Below are 16813 nucleotides of genomic sequence, written 5' to 3' on the forward strand. Positions count from 1 at the left end.
GGCGTCAGTGGCCGGACACGCCCCCTTTTAAAGAAAAAAATTCTGTTCTAAACTAGAACTGTTCTACCTGACTAGAACTGCAGAAAAAAAAATGTGGAGATTTGCGATTTCTAAAATAGTCCGTTCTCCATCAGTTGCTCCTAAAAAATCAGGCGCGAATCATGTGGAAAACTTGGGCCCAAAGTGCTGTAACCAGCAGGTAATTGGGATTAGACTGCATGACCTTTGGTTGGCCAGCGCAGATATAATGGTAAGTACTCAGGGAATTGAATACGGCCAGGGTGATCTCCTGGACTAGTTTCTATCGCCTAGATGGGTCGGAGAGGAATTTTTCCCAGATTTTTTCTCCCTAAATTGACCTGGGTTTTTCCCTCTCCCAGGAAATCACATAGCTCCGGTTGGGGTGGAGTGTAGAATGTTTCAATATCAGGGGTGTTGCAGTTGTGTGAGGCGGACTGGTTGGGCTGGGTGCTCTTTGCCTTTCTGTCATTGTTCATAAGTTTATGTACAACCTTCAGGGCTGCTGACCATGGACCGAAATGGCCTCCTTCTGCGCTGTAAATTTCTATGTTTCTAACTTGCATTCCATTGTGCACCTACAGGTGAGTTGCAGTTTTCTTTTGTGTGTTTCCTGATTGGAAATGTCTACGATGCATTTGAGCACTGGAAGGACCTACTTCGTCTACTCTGCCACTCTGAGGAGGCTGTGACAAAACAAAAGGATCTCTATTCTGCTCTCATCTCCATCCTCTATCATCAACTGAATGAAATTCCTGCTGACTTCTTTGTGGATATTGTCTCCAAGGATAACTTCCTAACCACAACTTTACAGGTAGCTTTTCTGAATCATACTATACCAAGGTGCAAGATTATTTCACTCAACCATTAAAATTCCTGTTAAAAGTGCTTTTTTGTTTATTTTAGGGGGAACTTTTTTGTGTTTTGACTGAAAAGCATAAGCTGTGAAGCACAATTATTCTACATTTAAGTTATAAATACATCTGTCGTACAATAGCTTATTGGGGTAATCATGAAGCGTATGCCTACTAATGTTAGTGCACTGCAAATACAAATCCTGTTAATGCATCAATGGTATTTTAATCCAATTGCAGTGGTAGAATCTGAATTAGTTGCTTACACTGCATAGATTCAGCGTTGCACTTCCACAGCTGTAACTTGGGTTTTGTTCATTTACACATCATTATGCTGCTTGAGCCATCTATGTATCAACAAGCTGAAACCCATCCTTTCAGACCTCCTTTCCTTGGAGCAGATGTGACAGTGAATTCATCACTAGTTTCTCGTGTCCTGCCTCTTGACTTGATCCCAGCGTGAAACCTACCTCAGAAATGAACTTACTTTTATGTTAGAGCTGATTAAAGTTGGCAGTCCAATACAGCAGAAATCTATGTACTAGTATAAAATAAGTGATAATGAACTGGCCTCTGATTGCGTTATCAAATGAAATTTTCAGTATTCCTTCTGATAATTTCAGTTATTCATTCTATATTTGGTAAGGTAAATTGATTGCATTCGGGCTCTTAAAACTTTCGAGGGCCAGGAAGAGATGTTGCAAGCTTCTATGTGGGAGTTTTACTTGCATATTCCAGTTTGTAACCATTTCAAGTTGATAGCGCTGTAGTGATGATGGTGGTCTTTTGTTTTGCCTCTCGTTGATGGTAAAGATCCGTTTTGATACTATTACAGTCAGTACAAGAGTGGCGTTCCCACATATTTCACAGGTGCAACCAGCCCATCTGGGGTGGAAAGACTGTTGCTTTTCGTGTTTCTGCTGTTTCCACTTCTTTCATATATTGATTTGTGCAGGCTGAGGCCATTGTGCAATCTTGATTGCCAACTACAAGCATTGATATTAAATAGTTTGAGTGTGTGCCTGTATCTCTTATGCTACCCGCCCTGCTTCCATTTGTCCTATCTTGCGGCACAGGATCCATTTTGGCATTCTGAAATCGCCCACATCGATAACCTATCATGATCAGCACAGTTGTGTTCTTATAAACATGGCCTCAACACTGTGGGCTTGGTACACTTGAGGATCTTAGTTGGTGATTATGGCCTGTCACTTGATGCATATAATTAACTTCCAGGATTGGAGCTGCAACTTGGCACATTGCTGAATATCACTATAATGACATGGCCAGGCCTCTCATCCATAAAGAACGATAGTAATAACAACTGTCTTAAAACTTTAAACTTTGTTTGATCCTATGCTGGTTCCAGACATGCTTTTTCAGAGTTGGCTTTTCTGATATGAGATAACACTTCATCTTTGAATGCATCAGTTGATATCACACTATATAGATAAATGAATATCACAGCATTACGAGCTTTACATAGTCCCTCTCATGACACAAAATGTCCTAATTTTCTCAGGTTTCTAATCTTTTTAGATTTTGGACAAAAAATGTGATTTCACGCTATATTTCAGTGTACTGTGGACTGGAAATATTGTTTGATATTTGTTACTATTGTACCAAATATTTAATTTTCAAAGGATTTGTTCTGTAATCTCAATTTCCATTTTCACTAGCTACTTAGTGTTCTATTGAGCTAATTATTTTATGTTTACATCCCCAAACTTGATGTGATCAGATTATCAAAAGCATTTGCAGTTCCACTTTAAATGCTGCTATTGTGCCTTTAAGAGGGGCTTCACATTGTGTGCAGTGATGTGTGTTGGTTTCACAAGCGAATTTCTGTGTATTGATTTACTGTTGGAACATCAGGGCATTAGCTGCTCAAGAAATAGTCTATCGATTATCTTGAACAAATCTGACTTGTCTCGGATTGGGCATAATCCTTTTCCAACGTAATTCCAAGATCAAGTGCTTTGACTGTCTGGTAGTTGCGTTAAGAGACATGAAAAGACTTCTTGCTTATCTGGCCCTGTTTTTGAATCGTTGTCTCTAGCAGTGTTGTAATACTTGAGGATTGAATAAAGAATTACCACAGAAATTTAATTTGAAAATAATGCGAAAAGAAAGGCTTTAAAAATAGTTTGTAATTGCAATGGAGACTGTATCAGCTGCTGATCCAGTAATCCCAGATTAATTTTTAACTTTATATATACTGTGAGGTATTGTGTTCGCATATTCCATATCTATATCTCTTATTTATATTGTAAAAGTGGTAGGCCTGTTATACAATTTATGTCAGTCACTGCACTGTCACACTTCAAGTATCACACTGAAATTTGTCACAGTTCCAAAAAAAGTGTGATGATAGCAAAGAAACTCAGGACATTATACAGTTTGAAATTGTGAAGTGGCACATCCTGTTTGTCTCATTTTTGTCTGTCTTTTGAGTGCGCCTATTTACTGTCTTAAATTTGCACTAAACTGATGTAAATTAGTTTGATTTAAAACTATGCATTTTCAAAGATTGCAAATTTGGTTTAATGCAGATTTGGAACCAGGCTTCAGCAACATTCTAGTCAATTTCCCTCAATTCCATACCTTTTGACTTTGTGGCCCTATGCTAAAATCTTAACAGGAACTGAGTTCCTCTTATTTATTAGATCTGATATCTCCTTAAAGAATATGGTATATTTGTGAGGCTGTACTTTCCTCCCATAAAGCCATGCTGACTCCCTCTTAGTCCATTTCTCGTGATGCTTCATTGGGCCGTTACTTGCGGCCCCCGCGGTCACGTACGAGATGTGCACGTGCCCGTAGGAGCCGCACAAGTTCCAGATTAAGGCATGCCATGCAAACGGAATCCCCATAAGCATAAATGGGGATCCCCTTCTTTAGTTAGGCGAACCGCATGCACCCCTAGATACGTGGACCTCTACGCATGTCTGCACATGGAGACCCAGGAGCGCAAGTCTCTGTAGGCAGAAGGTAAGTTCGTAGATTTTTTGCCTGTCTGGCATCTGCTCGCGGGAAGCCTCCAACCGCAAATTCAGGCCCATTATTTAAAAAATATATATATTTTCCTAAATATTTTACCTATTACAGAGCCAGGCTCAGTGACCTAGTTAGTGTTCCCTGCTTATCTTTGTGCCTCTTTTTATACATTGGGTGCTGAGACCTTTTTTTTTTTGTGCTTTCAGCCTGTTCATTACCTTGTCATTTGCAATTTCCGTACAAATATAAAGGAATAGCAGCAGAACTTCAACCAATTTTCATCTGTTTTTTTTCTCTGATTTATTTTGAGGCACCTTGCCCAGATTACGAGAGTGCATGCTGACAAATTAAAAAGTTAATATTACCAAAACATACTGGTTAAACACTGTTTTTGTGCCATGTGATAGCATGAGCAGACATGTTTATAAATAAAATTGTATCCTTTGAAAGGGACTAATCGGCTTGGAACTGCTTCTGTTTAAAGAAGTGTAGTTTTCAAACTGCAGTAGTGTTTCCCAAGCTGTTGGATTGTGTAGTGCAGAAATAAGGTTTCAATGCTAATCATGGGAAAAGTTGCAGTAACTGTTCAGGGTGTCTGTTCTCATTGTACAAAGTTTCAGTTTGTTTTATTTTCTCAGCTGTTTTACAGGAACCATTTCTCCTGCTCTATTTCATTTTGTTATTGGTAAATTTCTTGTGGCATTACCCATGGTCAGTGGATGAACTTTTTTAGATGCAAGGTGGTGACCGAGTTAGGAGAGACTTTAGAAATATTCTTTTAGCACCACCTACTAGTTACAACCTGTAACTACATTATTGAAGACTGTTTACATACAGTGTTTCCATTCTAAATGTTTAGATAGGCAGTTAGACACAAAAGCATCACCAAACATCGTGACAATACAATGCGCACATACACAAGATATTTTTAATCTACAGGTTATTTTTCAGTCCGAGAGTTGTTGGGATCTGGAACGCTCTACCTAAAAGGTGGTGGAACTGGTTTCCAAACATAATTTTAAAAGGGTGTAGGACAGGTACGTGAGGAGGAGGGACTTGCTGGGGTGTGGGACTAAGCGCAACTGCTCTTTCAAAGAGACAGCACAGGCATGACAGACCAAATGGCTTCCTTCTGCTGTTTCTATGATTCTATGATTTATTTAAGAACACAAGAAATAGGAGTAGGTCATTCAGCCCTTCGAGCCTGCTCCACCATTCATTATCATCATCATCATTATAGGCACTCCCTCGGAATCGAGGAAGACTTGCTTCTACTCCTGAAGTGAGTTCTTTGGTGGCTGAACAGTCCAATATGAGAGCCACAGACTCTGTCACGGGTGGGACAGATAGTCGTTGAGGGAAGGGGTGGGTGGGACTGGTTTGCCGCACCCGCTTTCCGCTGTCTGTGCTTGATTTCTGCATGCTCTCGGCGTTGAGACTCGAGGTGCTCAGCGCCCTCTCTGATGCACTTTCTCCACTTAGGGCGGTCTTGGTCCAGGGACTCTCAGGTGTCAGTGGGGATGTTGCACTTTATCAAGGAGGCTTTGAGGGTGTCCTTGTAGCGTTTCCGCTGCCCACCTTTGGCTCGTTTGCCATGAAGGAGCTCTGAGTAGAGCACTTGCTTTGGGAGTCTCGTGTTTGGCATGCGGACTATGTGGCCTATGTGGCCTGCCCAGCGGAGCTGATCGAGTGTGCTCAGTGCTTCAATGCCGGGGATGTTAGCCTGATGTTGGTGTGCCTGTCCTCCCAGGGGATTTGTAGGATCTTGTGGAGACATCGTTGGTAATATTTCTCCAGCAACTTGAGGTGTCTACTGTACATGGCCCATGTCTCTGAGCCATTCAGGAGGGCAGGTATTACTACAGCCCTGTAGACCATGAGCTTGGTGGCAGTTTTGAGGGCCTGGTCTTCAAACACACTTTTCCTCAGGCGGCCGAAGGCTGCACTGACCAACTGGAGGCGGTGTTGGATCTCGTCGTCGTTGCCTACTCTTGTTGATAGGAGGCTCCCGAGATATGGGAAGTGGTCCACTGTGTCCAGGGCCGCGCCGTGGATCTTGATGATTGGGGGGCAGTGCTGTGCGGTGAGGACAGGCTGGTGGAGGATCTTTGTCTTATGGATGTTTAACGTAAGGCCCACGCTTTCGTACGCCTCAATAAATACGTCGACTATGTCCTGGAGTGCAGCCTCTGTATGCGCAGACGCAGGCGTCGTCCACGTACTGTAGCTCGACGACAGAGGTTGGGGTGGTCTTGGACCTGGGCTGGAGATGGCGAAGGTTGAACAGGTTCCCACTGGTTCTGTAGTTTAGTTCCACTCCAGCGGGGAGCTTGTTGACTGTGAGGTGGAGCATGGCGGCGAGAAAGATTGAGAAGAGAGTTGGGGTGATGACGCAGTCCTGTTTGACCCCGGTCCGGATGTGGATTGGGTCTGTGATGGGTCCATTGGTAAGGATCATGGCGTGCATGTCGTGGAGGATGGGACGAACTTTTGGAGGCATCCGAAACGGAGGAGGACGCTCTATAGACCCTCGCGGTTGACCGTGTCAGAGGCCTTTGTAAGGTTGAAGAAGGCCATGTATAAGGGCTGGCGCTGTTCCCTGCATTTTTCCTGTAGCTGTCGCACTGCAAAAATGCTGTCAGTTGTGCCCCGGAGAGGACGAAATCCGCACTGCGACTCTGGGAGGAGCTCCTCGGCCACGGGAAGAAGACGGTTGAGGAGGACTCTAGCGACGACTTTTCCAGTGGTTGATAGCAGGGAGATTCCTCTCCACCATTCAATAAGATCATGACTCCACCTTCCTGCACCATCCCCATATTAATTAACCCATTGAATCTGGCTAGATCGATTCTTCATTCTATATCAGCACAACATATTTGGAGTGAGAACAATGTCGGAGAGATTTGAATGAGTTAAATTTGATTCATTTCACACTTAGTGAGTTATTTGGGGTTGGGGGGTGGGGGGGGGAAACATAGCTTTGCCATTTAAGGTGGAATAGAACCTTTTGTGGTTATGTAAATTATTTTCTTTGTACCTTTTTTAAGCAGTTTGTTGATCAGAAAGTATAAAGATTCAGGATACAAATGTTTGGAGTTTTGCTGCTAATTAGTTGTTTGAGTTTTTTTTTAAAGGCAAACTTAGATTTAGAATGATTCTTCTACTGTGCTTTTAACTTTGTTAATTTTTTTAAACTAGGAGTTCTTCTCTTACACGTACAATCCAAACGTGGACAAAGCTCTGCAGAAGCGGGTGGAAAAATTTAAAGCTCATTTAACCAAAAAGTTCAAGTGGGATTTTGATGAAGAACCTGATGATTGTGCCCCGGTGATGGTTGAGTTACCAGAAGGAGCGGCACTGGACTGATTTTGATCAATGGAGGAGACTGCCTGATACATGAGCTTGTAAATCCTTTTTAGCCCTTTGGTAAATGTCTTGCTTTTGTATGCAACAACTTAAAAAGTATGTCGGATGGCAAGGAGCTAGCTTATGTTTTAAATAATGTTGTAAATTATTTACACTTCTATATTAAGAATGTAAATTTGGTGCCTTGCCATTTGACATTTTTTTCCTTTACAAAACAAGTTGGGATCAATAGATATGTTTATTTTTTAGTATTCAGTTATTTTAAAATGGTTGTATACTTACTGATGAAATGTAATTATAATGTCCAAAAACTACAGCTAATTAATGTTTTTGTTAAGCATCCTCTCTGAATTAATTCCTTTTAACAATTTTAAGTAGCATTTTATTTACAAGAATAGTTCATATTAGGTTGGGTACAGATCATCAAACCTGCAATTTGATATCTCTTATTGTTGATTCAAACTTATAAACCAACAGTAAAATTGCAATTCGGGTTAATCAACGGAACAAGCAACTTTTTTTTTTCCTCCGCAATATTCAAAATTTTTGGATGAGGCCATGCAAAGACCCTGCTACAAATGTTCATTTGTTAAATTGCCATGACAGTGATTCTTGAAAATGATTGATTGTGTTCAATAATTGGTGTATATATGTTGAGACAAACATTATTGAGTTGAATGTTTGCAAGCTTCTTCAGACTGAGGGATGTCAATTCTAGCCACTTTATTCAGTTGGATTACAGTTAGCATGGTTTGCCTTGCCTTGTGCATTTTTCATGAGTCTGCATATCTATTGATTCCATTTCTGATTCAGTTTTGCATACCTTGATACAGTAGGCAGCTTGCATTAGCACAATCCGTACGTGCTCCTTTAACCGAATCTGAAGCTGTTTTTTCACCCTAAACGTCTTCAAATGTACTATTGTATAGACACCTGCGTAAACTCATTGAAATTACTGGAAATGTCAACTTTTTTGCCGTTGTGGAGATGCAGGAGAGTGAATGTGTCCCTGCTGCCAGTTGAATTCAGAATAAAGCAGATTTTCTTTCAAATACTGTGTGTGGAACTGGTTTGCATTATCTCTGTTCCATTGCAGTGCCACATTGATACTATTTAAGCGATCAGAGATGTCTGTGAATAGGGCAACTTGCACACTTTTCTTGAATTTACTAGATGGCCTATTAATTTAGCTGCTGGAGGTTCATTTGGAATATAACTATATCTTGACAGAGTCTCCAATGAGCTGAATATTTAGCATTTGCTAATCAAGTGAATGTTGTTTCAGGAGTCATCATTCAGCCGTCAGCTCTTGTAAGGATATATCTTAATGTGCAGGCGAGTAAAACTTCACTTCACAGATTTATCTTTTAGTGACAGATGTAGATGTCTGCAGAATGTAATGGGCAGCAAGTTCAAGAACCATTCAGACTGTTCCCAGTCTGTGGAAACAGATACCATGTAATGCATGTTATTGCTTTAGATATCAAAATATAGAGATTGGAACAAAATATAATCTTGGTCTTCCATGGGTTGTCATTGATAGACTGTCCAGCATTGAAGAAGCATACAAACAGACAAAAGTGAGCTTTGTCACAGATCAGAACATTATTGAATTGCCAGGGCTCAGTATTCAATGGCCCGATTTTGCGGTCAATGACGAAGTGATGGCGCTTGCAGCTGATCTCGCAGAAAGCTGCCCACAAGCGACTCTGTGGCATCTGTTTCCCCTTTTCCGACGTAACTTTGCATTTGACACCATCTATAGGGGATCTGTGCCGTTCAGCAACAAGAATGCCGTCAAGCAGGCTGAGCAACAAATCACGTTGAAGAATTCACAGACAGTGTCATGTATTCAACCAGTATTGTAACCCATGTATAAACTGACCTAAGTTGTACACCGTGAGAACACTGACCACTAGGTGGGAGACACTCCTAACCTGGACCTTCAGGTATAAAAGGGGAAGCTCCACCCACCTTCATCACTTGAGTGCTAAGGAATAAAGGACAGGTCACAGACTGACCTCTCAAGCATAGGCCTCGTGTGCATTTATACTGTGTAGTAAGGATGTATCAGACGGCAAACTGGGAAGTAAAAAGAATTTAATTATTCTACTTTTACTTTTAAAGAAAGCAAAATAAAGATTGGGACATACACATGGAATATCACAAACTTAAAAACTGTGGAATATCATGGAATGGAGAAAATGACACCACAATATAAAATTAGTTTTTCAGGGGCAAAAAGTTTGTTCAGTAATAATGGGGTCAAGTTTTGGCCTGAATTGCTCCTATTTTTTTGGAGCAACTAGTTATGGAGCATCTTAAAAATTGCAATTCTCTGCATTTAGTTTGCTCCAGTTCTAGTGTGTTAGAATAGTTTCATTTTAGGAGAGATTTTTTTTTTTCAGAAGGGGCCGTGTCCAACCACTTACGCCTGTTTTGCAAGTTTAGGAGGTAAAAACTTACTCCAAACTAACTTAGAATGGAGTAAGTGTAGATTTTTGTATGCTCAGAAAAACCTTGCCTACACTTACAAATCAGGCGCAGGTTACAAATCAGGCATAGGGAACGGGAGATGGGGGGGAGGGAAGTAATTAAATTTTACAAGCATTCAACAGTCTCACTTATACAAATAAAGACCCATCTTGAATAATAAATGATAAATAAAGCAAATAAACGATATATTGAATTTTCCTACCTGTCTGAAGCAGCAGCAGCAGCCTTCGAGCTGCGAAGATATCAGCAGGTCGGCCAGGGGAAAGGGGCGGGGACACGGTTGGGGCCACACACACAGGCAACGCAGCAGCCTCCAGAGCTGTGGAGTTATTTTTATAGGCTGCAGGCCGTTCGGCCAGGAAACGGGAGGCATACAAAGCACCGGGAGGGAGAGCCAGCCAACAAGTTTAAAAGTTAAATTTGTAATTCATGTATGGGTGCTGCATTATCAATACCACGGATTATGCATTGGTTCGCTATCAATTCATTGCATAGGAGAGAATTGATTAGAGCTCACCGCACCATGAACGTCATAGTCCATTGGCTGATGGGCAGGAGACCTTACCCATGTCGGCAATATCAAGCCAGGCGTTCGTACCTGGACATGAGCGAGGCTGATTGTGTTCGAAGGCTGCGTTTCCGTAGAGAACTTGTCGTTGAGATCTGATATGCTGAGAGCAGATTTGCAGCCCAGAAGCAGAACGCCGACTGCCTTGTCTGTTGAAGTGAAGGTAACAGCTGCACTTGCCTTCTATGCCTCGGGATCATTTCAAGCTGCAACTGGAGATGTATGCACCATCTCTCAACGTGCAATACATACCTGCGTTTACCAGGTCACAGCTGCACTGTATGTGCGGAAGAATTACTTCAAGTTCCCAATGACCGCACAAGCGATCCATGACAGGGCTGTGGGCTTCTTCAGGATTGCTGGCTTCCCAAAGGTACAGGGCTGCATTGATTGTACCCACATCGCCTTGCGAGCACCTGTGGAGGATTCTGAGCAGTACAGGAATAGAAAAGGTTTCTATTAATGTGCAGCTCGTGTATGACGACAAGCAGCGCATCATGTCAGCACCCATGATGCGTTCATCCTACACGACAGCGTTATATCTGACATGTTTGAGCAACAGCCAGAAGGGCAGAGCTGGCTACTGGGAGACAAAAGGTATGGCCTGGCCACCTGGCTCATGACGCCCCTACGCGTAACACGGACGGAAGCTGACCATCAATACAACATGGCGCACATTGCGACGAGCAGCATCATAGAGAGGACCATTGGCATCTTGAAACAGCGTTTCCGATGCCTGGACCATTCTGGAGGCCACTTGCAATACTCTCCTCAGATTGTCAGTCACTTCATTGTTGTGTGCTGCATGCTGCATAACTTAGCCATCATGAGGCAGCAGGGGCTGGTAGTGGAACCCACATGAGGTGCCAGTGCCTGATGAGGACGATCAGGAAAGCATGCAAGTGCCTGATGCCGGAGCACGAGGTCGGAGGAGGGCAGTCCATCGTGCTCCTATAACAATTGCTCGAGCCCTGCGCCAGCAATTCATCTGTGAACGCTTCAATTACTGATGCCTGAGGGCTCTGCGACAACTGTTGCGCATGGACATGTTTATTTTTTGGAGTTGTTCCTATGTTGTGTTGTGTTAATGGAACATGATTTAGTTTTAATTAAAAAATATTTTATTGAAAAGTTAACATTAGTGTAATGCAACAAATATTTAATCAAACTGTACTTTAATATGACTCTTTAAGATCACTTAAAAACTTTAAGATCACTTTTTAGGTGCAAAATTAAATAAGTTACAAAATGTGAGAGCATTTACACTGTAAGATCACTTAAAAAATCTAAGATCACTTATAAGTTGTAAAGTTACAAAGGTTACACAACAATTTCAATGTGAAAAATCTTACACTCTTAAGATCACTTAAACGTCAAGATCACTTTTTAGGTGCAAAATTAAATAAGTGACGTGAGAGCATTTACACTATTAGATCACTTAAAAACCCTAAGATCACTTATAAGTTGTAAAGTTGCAAAACAATTTCAATTTGAAAAACATTACTACAGTTACATCAAGAACAAGAACAAAAGCAGGAAAGAAAGACTGCAACCATCTCTCATCCACATCTCGGTGAATGTTCACTTCTTCATGGGGGTGTTATTTGATTGGCCGGGCTGTGTGCCCTTATTGCAGCAGCTATCTCCATGAGCGTCTGTGCCATCACTTGCATGCCCTCCCTGACGGCCTGTGCCATCGATTGCACTCCCTCGGACATTCCTTCCCTCATTGCCCGTGTCATTATTGCTATTTCTCCCGTCAGTACCGTCACCTCGTCACCCACTGCACTGATCGGGTAAGCTCATTGGTCTCCATACCCAATGCTACAATCTGACCTGCATCTGTTGCATGCTGCATTTCAGAAGAGCGTGTCTCCAATCTCCTTCTCCTCTGCCTGGGCTTGCCTCGTGGCACCACTACACTGGGAGCCGCGGGCTGGGGCAGTGGGACGCTCGGTGTTACAAACGGCAGCACCAGAGTGGGAGCCTCGGGCTGGGACAGTGGGACGCTCGGTGTTACAAACGGCAGCACTAGAGTGGGAGCCTCGGGCTGGGACAGTGGGACGCTCGGTGTTACAAACGGCAGCACCAGAGTGGGAGCCTCGGGCTGGGGCAGTGGGACGCTCGGTGTTACAAACGGCAGCACTAGAGTGGGAGCCTCGGGCTGGGACAGTGGGACGCTCGGTGTTACAAACGGCAGCACTAGAGTGGGAGCCTCGGGCTGGGGCAGTGGGACGCTCGGTGTTACAAACGGCAGCACCAGAGTGGGAGCCTTGGGCTGGGGCAGTGGGACGCTCGGTGTTACAAACGGCAGCACTAGAGTGGGAGCCTCGGGCTGGGGCAGTGGGACGCTCGGTGTTACAAACGGCAGCACTAGAGTGGGAGCCTCGGGCTGGGACAGTGGGACGCTCGGTGTTACAAACGGCAGCACTAGAGTGGGAGACGCCGGCTGGGATGGTGCGGCCCTGGGTCTTGCATCCGGCACCACTCAAGTGAGCCATGGGCTGGGATGGTGGGTCAGTGGGTGTAAACTGCTCCATTATATCACCTGGACCACTGGGGCCCGCAACGTTGGAATCAAAACCATGGAAGGTGGAACCAGAACCTATGTGAGTGGGAGGCGCAGGCTGGGACGCTGGGGTACTGGCTGTAAACTGCTGGATTACACCAGCAGCACCACTGGGACCTGCAACATCAGAATCAAAACCATGGAAGATGGAACCAGAACCTATGCAAAGGGTTGCAACTCTGATGCCCGTTAATATGGGCTCATAAATATTAATTTGGAAGGTCTCCCCTGAAGACATTTCAGTCATTGCCGCCTGCAGCCAGTCTGGATCATCTGCTTCTGGTTCTTCTGATTCTTGTTCAGGATCTTCAGGGTTGGCATCATCATCATCATCTTCTGCAAAATATAACAGAACAGTCAAATGTTTAGCAGCAGAGGAGGGGGCAGGATGGGTGCCATGAGTACTCTCACACATAGCAGACCAGGCAGCAGGTTGATTTGAAGGGCCACGATGCATTTTCAGGATTTACCCTCTTCCTCGCGTGCGGGTCCAGTTTGTGCAGTACTGATTGCTTTTCTCCATGTACGACTCATCATAGCAACTACCCTCTGTTCCAAGGGTATCAGTGGATGCAGATTTGGCGAGCCTCCTCCTGTTCAAGTTGTTTCCCTTTTATTGTGGGCCAATTTCTTCTGCAAAGATTAAAATATAACATTTACAGAGTGCGTCTTTCTGCAGGGTGGGACATACAGATAGTCACATTTACAATTACGATTCCATTAAAAAATGAAAATATTACTTACACTAACTACTTGACCAAGGTCGTGCCATTTCTTTTTACACTAGCTTCCAGATCTCATGGTATGCACCACTGCGCAGTAATCTTCTGCAAATTGGTTCCAGCGTTTCTTCATTTCTTTGAGTGGCACTTTTATGTGACCTCTGTTGCTGGTATTCAGCTCCTGCCATCTCTGTCAATAACGTTAACTAATATCTCCACTTCCTCATGCAAGAAATTCTTTGTTCTTGGTGGACGTTGTTCCATTGCTGTATTGAATTGACACTCTGATTTTTCAAAACACACAGTCCTTATTTTGCATGCACCTATTCAGCACTTGTTCTGGAAGTTTAGCAGCAAAAAGCAGTACTCACTGATTTCAGCAGGTGATTTCTTCAACAGTGCTGCTAAAAGCACTCCTTCAGGCACAAAAAATCACCAAAATTCACTTACAAGCCTTTCAAGAGCTCCACCAAACAAATCAGCACTTTTCCTCATGTACCTTTAAAAATGGCCGAGTGCCAATGTTTGTGTCTCACTGCGCGTGCGCGCATGCTCCAGCGCGCATGCGCAGGGCTGCCGGCACGACATCTTCTGCTCTGAGCTAGCCCTGCCCCCCTGCAGTCTCAAAATCGGCGCGACGCTTTGGCCCCGCCCCCTGCTGATCTCTGCACGCTGCGCCGAGCTGCAAGGAAGCTGCTGCGAGGCCGAGAATTCCTTCGTAGGTTTTTGACGCACTTTTGAGCGCGGAAAACAGGCGTGGGTGTCAGGGCTGTGCCATTCTATGCGCGCCCCGAAACTTGAGCCCTATGTCTTTGTACACCATTTAAAAACTCGGTTACACCTCATTCAACAAGGCTTAACTTCTTCAAGGGTTTTACGAGCGAGAATAGTATGTAAAAAGTTGAAGTTCACATCAATTCATGGTTTTTAATTGATTCCATCTTGGAAGACAACAACAGCGCATCTTGTGAAGGAGCAGCGTATCACTGACAGCAATCTTCGGATTTCCGCATTTCGATGCGGATGTGCAGAAACCAGAAATTGCTGTCAGTTTTACAATTTACATATGGCTCCTAGTTTTACCAGCCACCATTACCTCAGACATACTATCTATTTACATATTGTCCATGTCTTTAATCTTAAATACCTCAATCAGATCCCCTCTTATTCTGCTTTTCCAACAAGTCCAGACCCACGGCATCAAGTCTGTCTGCTATTTGATATAGAAGTGTACAAAATCTTGCTGACCTTGATGGCAGTGGTTAACAATGAAACTAAATATTCTGAGCCTTGAGAAAGATTCCAAAAAGTAAACTAAAGAATATATTAAGAACCCACAATTATGTCATAGGTTACTAACATACGAGCACCTGATAGTTGTCTGAATTTGCACACTCCAATATTTTAGTGGAGGTGCTAACCAAATTGAAATAAATGTGTTAACACCTCTTTAAAATAGCAGAGGAAGGAATTTTCAATACTTTTTGTACCATAATATCGATGGCATAATTTCAAAGTCTAACTAGTGGTAATAGCATGTACTCGAGCTTTATTCTGCTAGTTTAATTTGAAACGTTGAATGTGTTACAATCCTGAATCACTCCCAATCCTAGCTTGAGCATATATTGCTTACTTTTACTTTGGCACACATCTTGCAACTAGCAAACATGGCCATGGCAAAGCAAAGTTCCATAATAGTTTGAAGAGAAAGGAGTTTAGCTGTTTGCAGTTAAAGTAGTGACGGGTTGCTGGGGAAGGTGATAATGCAATGGGAGAAGCCTTATAAAACCGTTTAGAGCAACATTGGTCTGTTGTGAAGGAAGTGCACCAGAGCCAAGAGACCTAGGCGACAGATGATTGGAAACAGGTTTGGGAAAAGGAGGATCATGTCAGAAAATACTTTCCAAAAAGCTAAAGAATGTGACACACAGCAAATGTAACCAATTGATGCAGAAAATGAGCAGCTGATCAACACCCTTCTGGAATCATGTTTATCCTGAAATGGCGGAGGTCTGTCATTTGCTCAAACCAGCGTACTTGGAAAAAAGGAACATGTGATCTGCAAAAGTACTGCAATCAATCTTTATCTACATACTGGCCTACCATTTGGGCAACTGATGGGTTTTAGAGATGGCTCAATTTGCTTTTTGTTGAAAGCCAAGAACGTGTAAAGTTTCAGTTTTTCATATTCTCTAATATCCCTGTTACTGAAAGTTTGTGTGTTCTTAATGACTAACGTGGCTTTTTTCATTTTACACCGATTCTGGTATTCTAGTTTAAAGTTCTGTTTCTACAGTCATTGTAACTGACAGTTTTATCGTATCTCAAAGGTAGCTGGTCTGAATTCATCATAAAATGAAAGGTGTTATATTTTAAACATTGACTTATTGTGCAAGCATTTTAATTAGTCAGATTGTAGGGCAATAAAATAAAATAACTTTAACTACAGATGTCAAGCAGTTATAATTTTTTTGTTCACTTGCTGAAGATGTGACATTCTATCACAGTTGCTTTAATTAGATGAATGTAGGGCCACTGCTTGCATTCAAAGTAGACATTTTAAAAGTTTCAGACCACACTGCTAAAAAGATACATATGGGCTATGAAAATATTCTTCTGGAATGACTTATTATTTAATATAACTACAATGCTGCTCATACGATTGCTTTGAGCATTCTGGTTTAAATTTTAGGAATCTGAGTTTTTGAATTGGGTTGAAAATATTGAGAAACAAACCAGTTTGGAAATTGTATGGAGTTCAGGATATATAAGGCTCTATTATGCAACAGTAGTTTAATCACTTGACTATTATAAGACCACCCATGCTGATCATTTATAATTTTCTAAACTGAAATTAGCTTTTTAGAATGAAATTCAAATATGCAATATCTCATAATTTTCTCCCTCTCCTTTCTTGGAAGGCTGCAACAGGAAAGCTCCACAGGGATTGTTCTTTATTCCAAGTTGCCATTCTTCATATGGGATAAGAAGTGTGTTCGTAGTTCATTTTATTTAACACATCTACATAATACAAATTGTGCGTGATTTCCAAAATGCATTTCATTTTGGCGAAAAAGGTCTTGCTGGTTTGTGGAAGAATTGCTCTACTCCATTTTAGGAATGTCTAATTTTTTTAAATCCTAAAATAACTTTTAAAGCTGCAATTAAATAATTTTTCTCAATTTAAAAGATATTTTGACATTTTTCTCTTCACTTGAACAAA

At 42.4% G+C, this 16813-nt stretch overlaps 1 protein-coding gene across 2 annotated transcripts in view; it reads left to right on the forward strand.

The window, feature by feature from the left end:
* Window positions 1–8287, forward strand: part of aar2 (AAR2 splicing factor) — a 14173-nt gene extending 5886 nt beyond the window's left edge. For both annotated transcript variants that reach the window (XM_070896247.1, XM_070896248.1), the window contains 2 exons: window positions 603–832; window positions 7068–8287. In XM_070896247.1, coding sequence (XP_070752348.1) covers window positions 603–832; window positions 7068–7235 — 398 coding nt within the window. In that variant the 3' untranslated portion in view covers window positions 7236–8287. The remainder of the gene's footprint in view (window positions 1–602; window positions 833–7067) is intronic.
* The last annotated feature ends 8526 nt before the right edge of the window (window positions 8288–16813 follow it).

Source organism: Pristiophorus japonicus, chromosome 12 (genome assembly GCF_044704955.1).
Source record: "Pristiophorus japonicus isolate sPriJap1 chromosome 12, sPriJap1.hap1, whole genome shotgun sequence".
Taxonomy (NCBI): Eukaryota; Metazoa; Chordata; class Chondrichthyes; family Pristiophoridae; genus Pristiophorus; species Pristiophorus japonicus.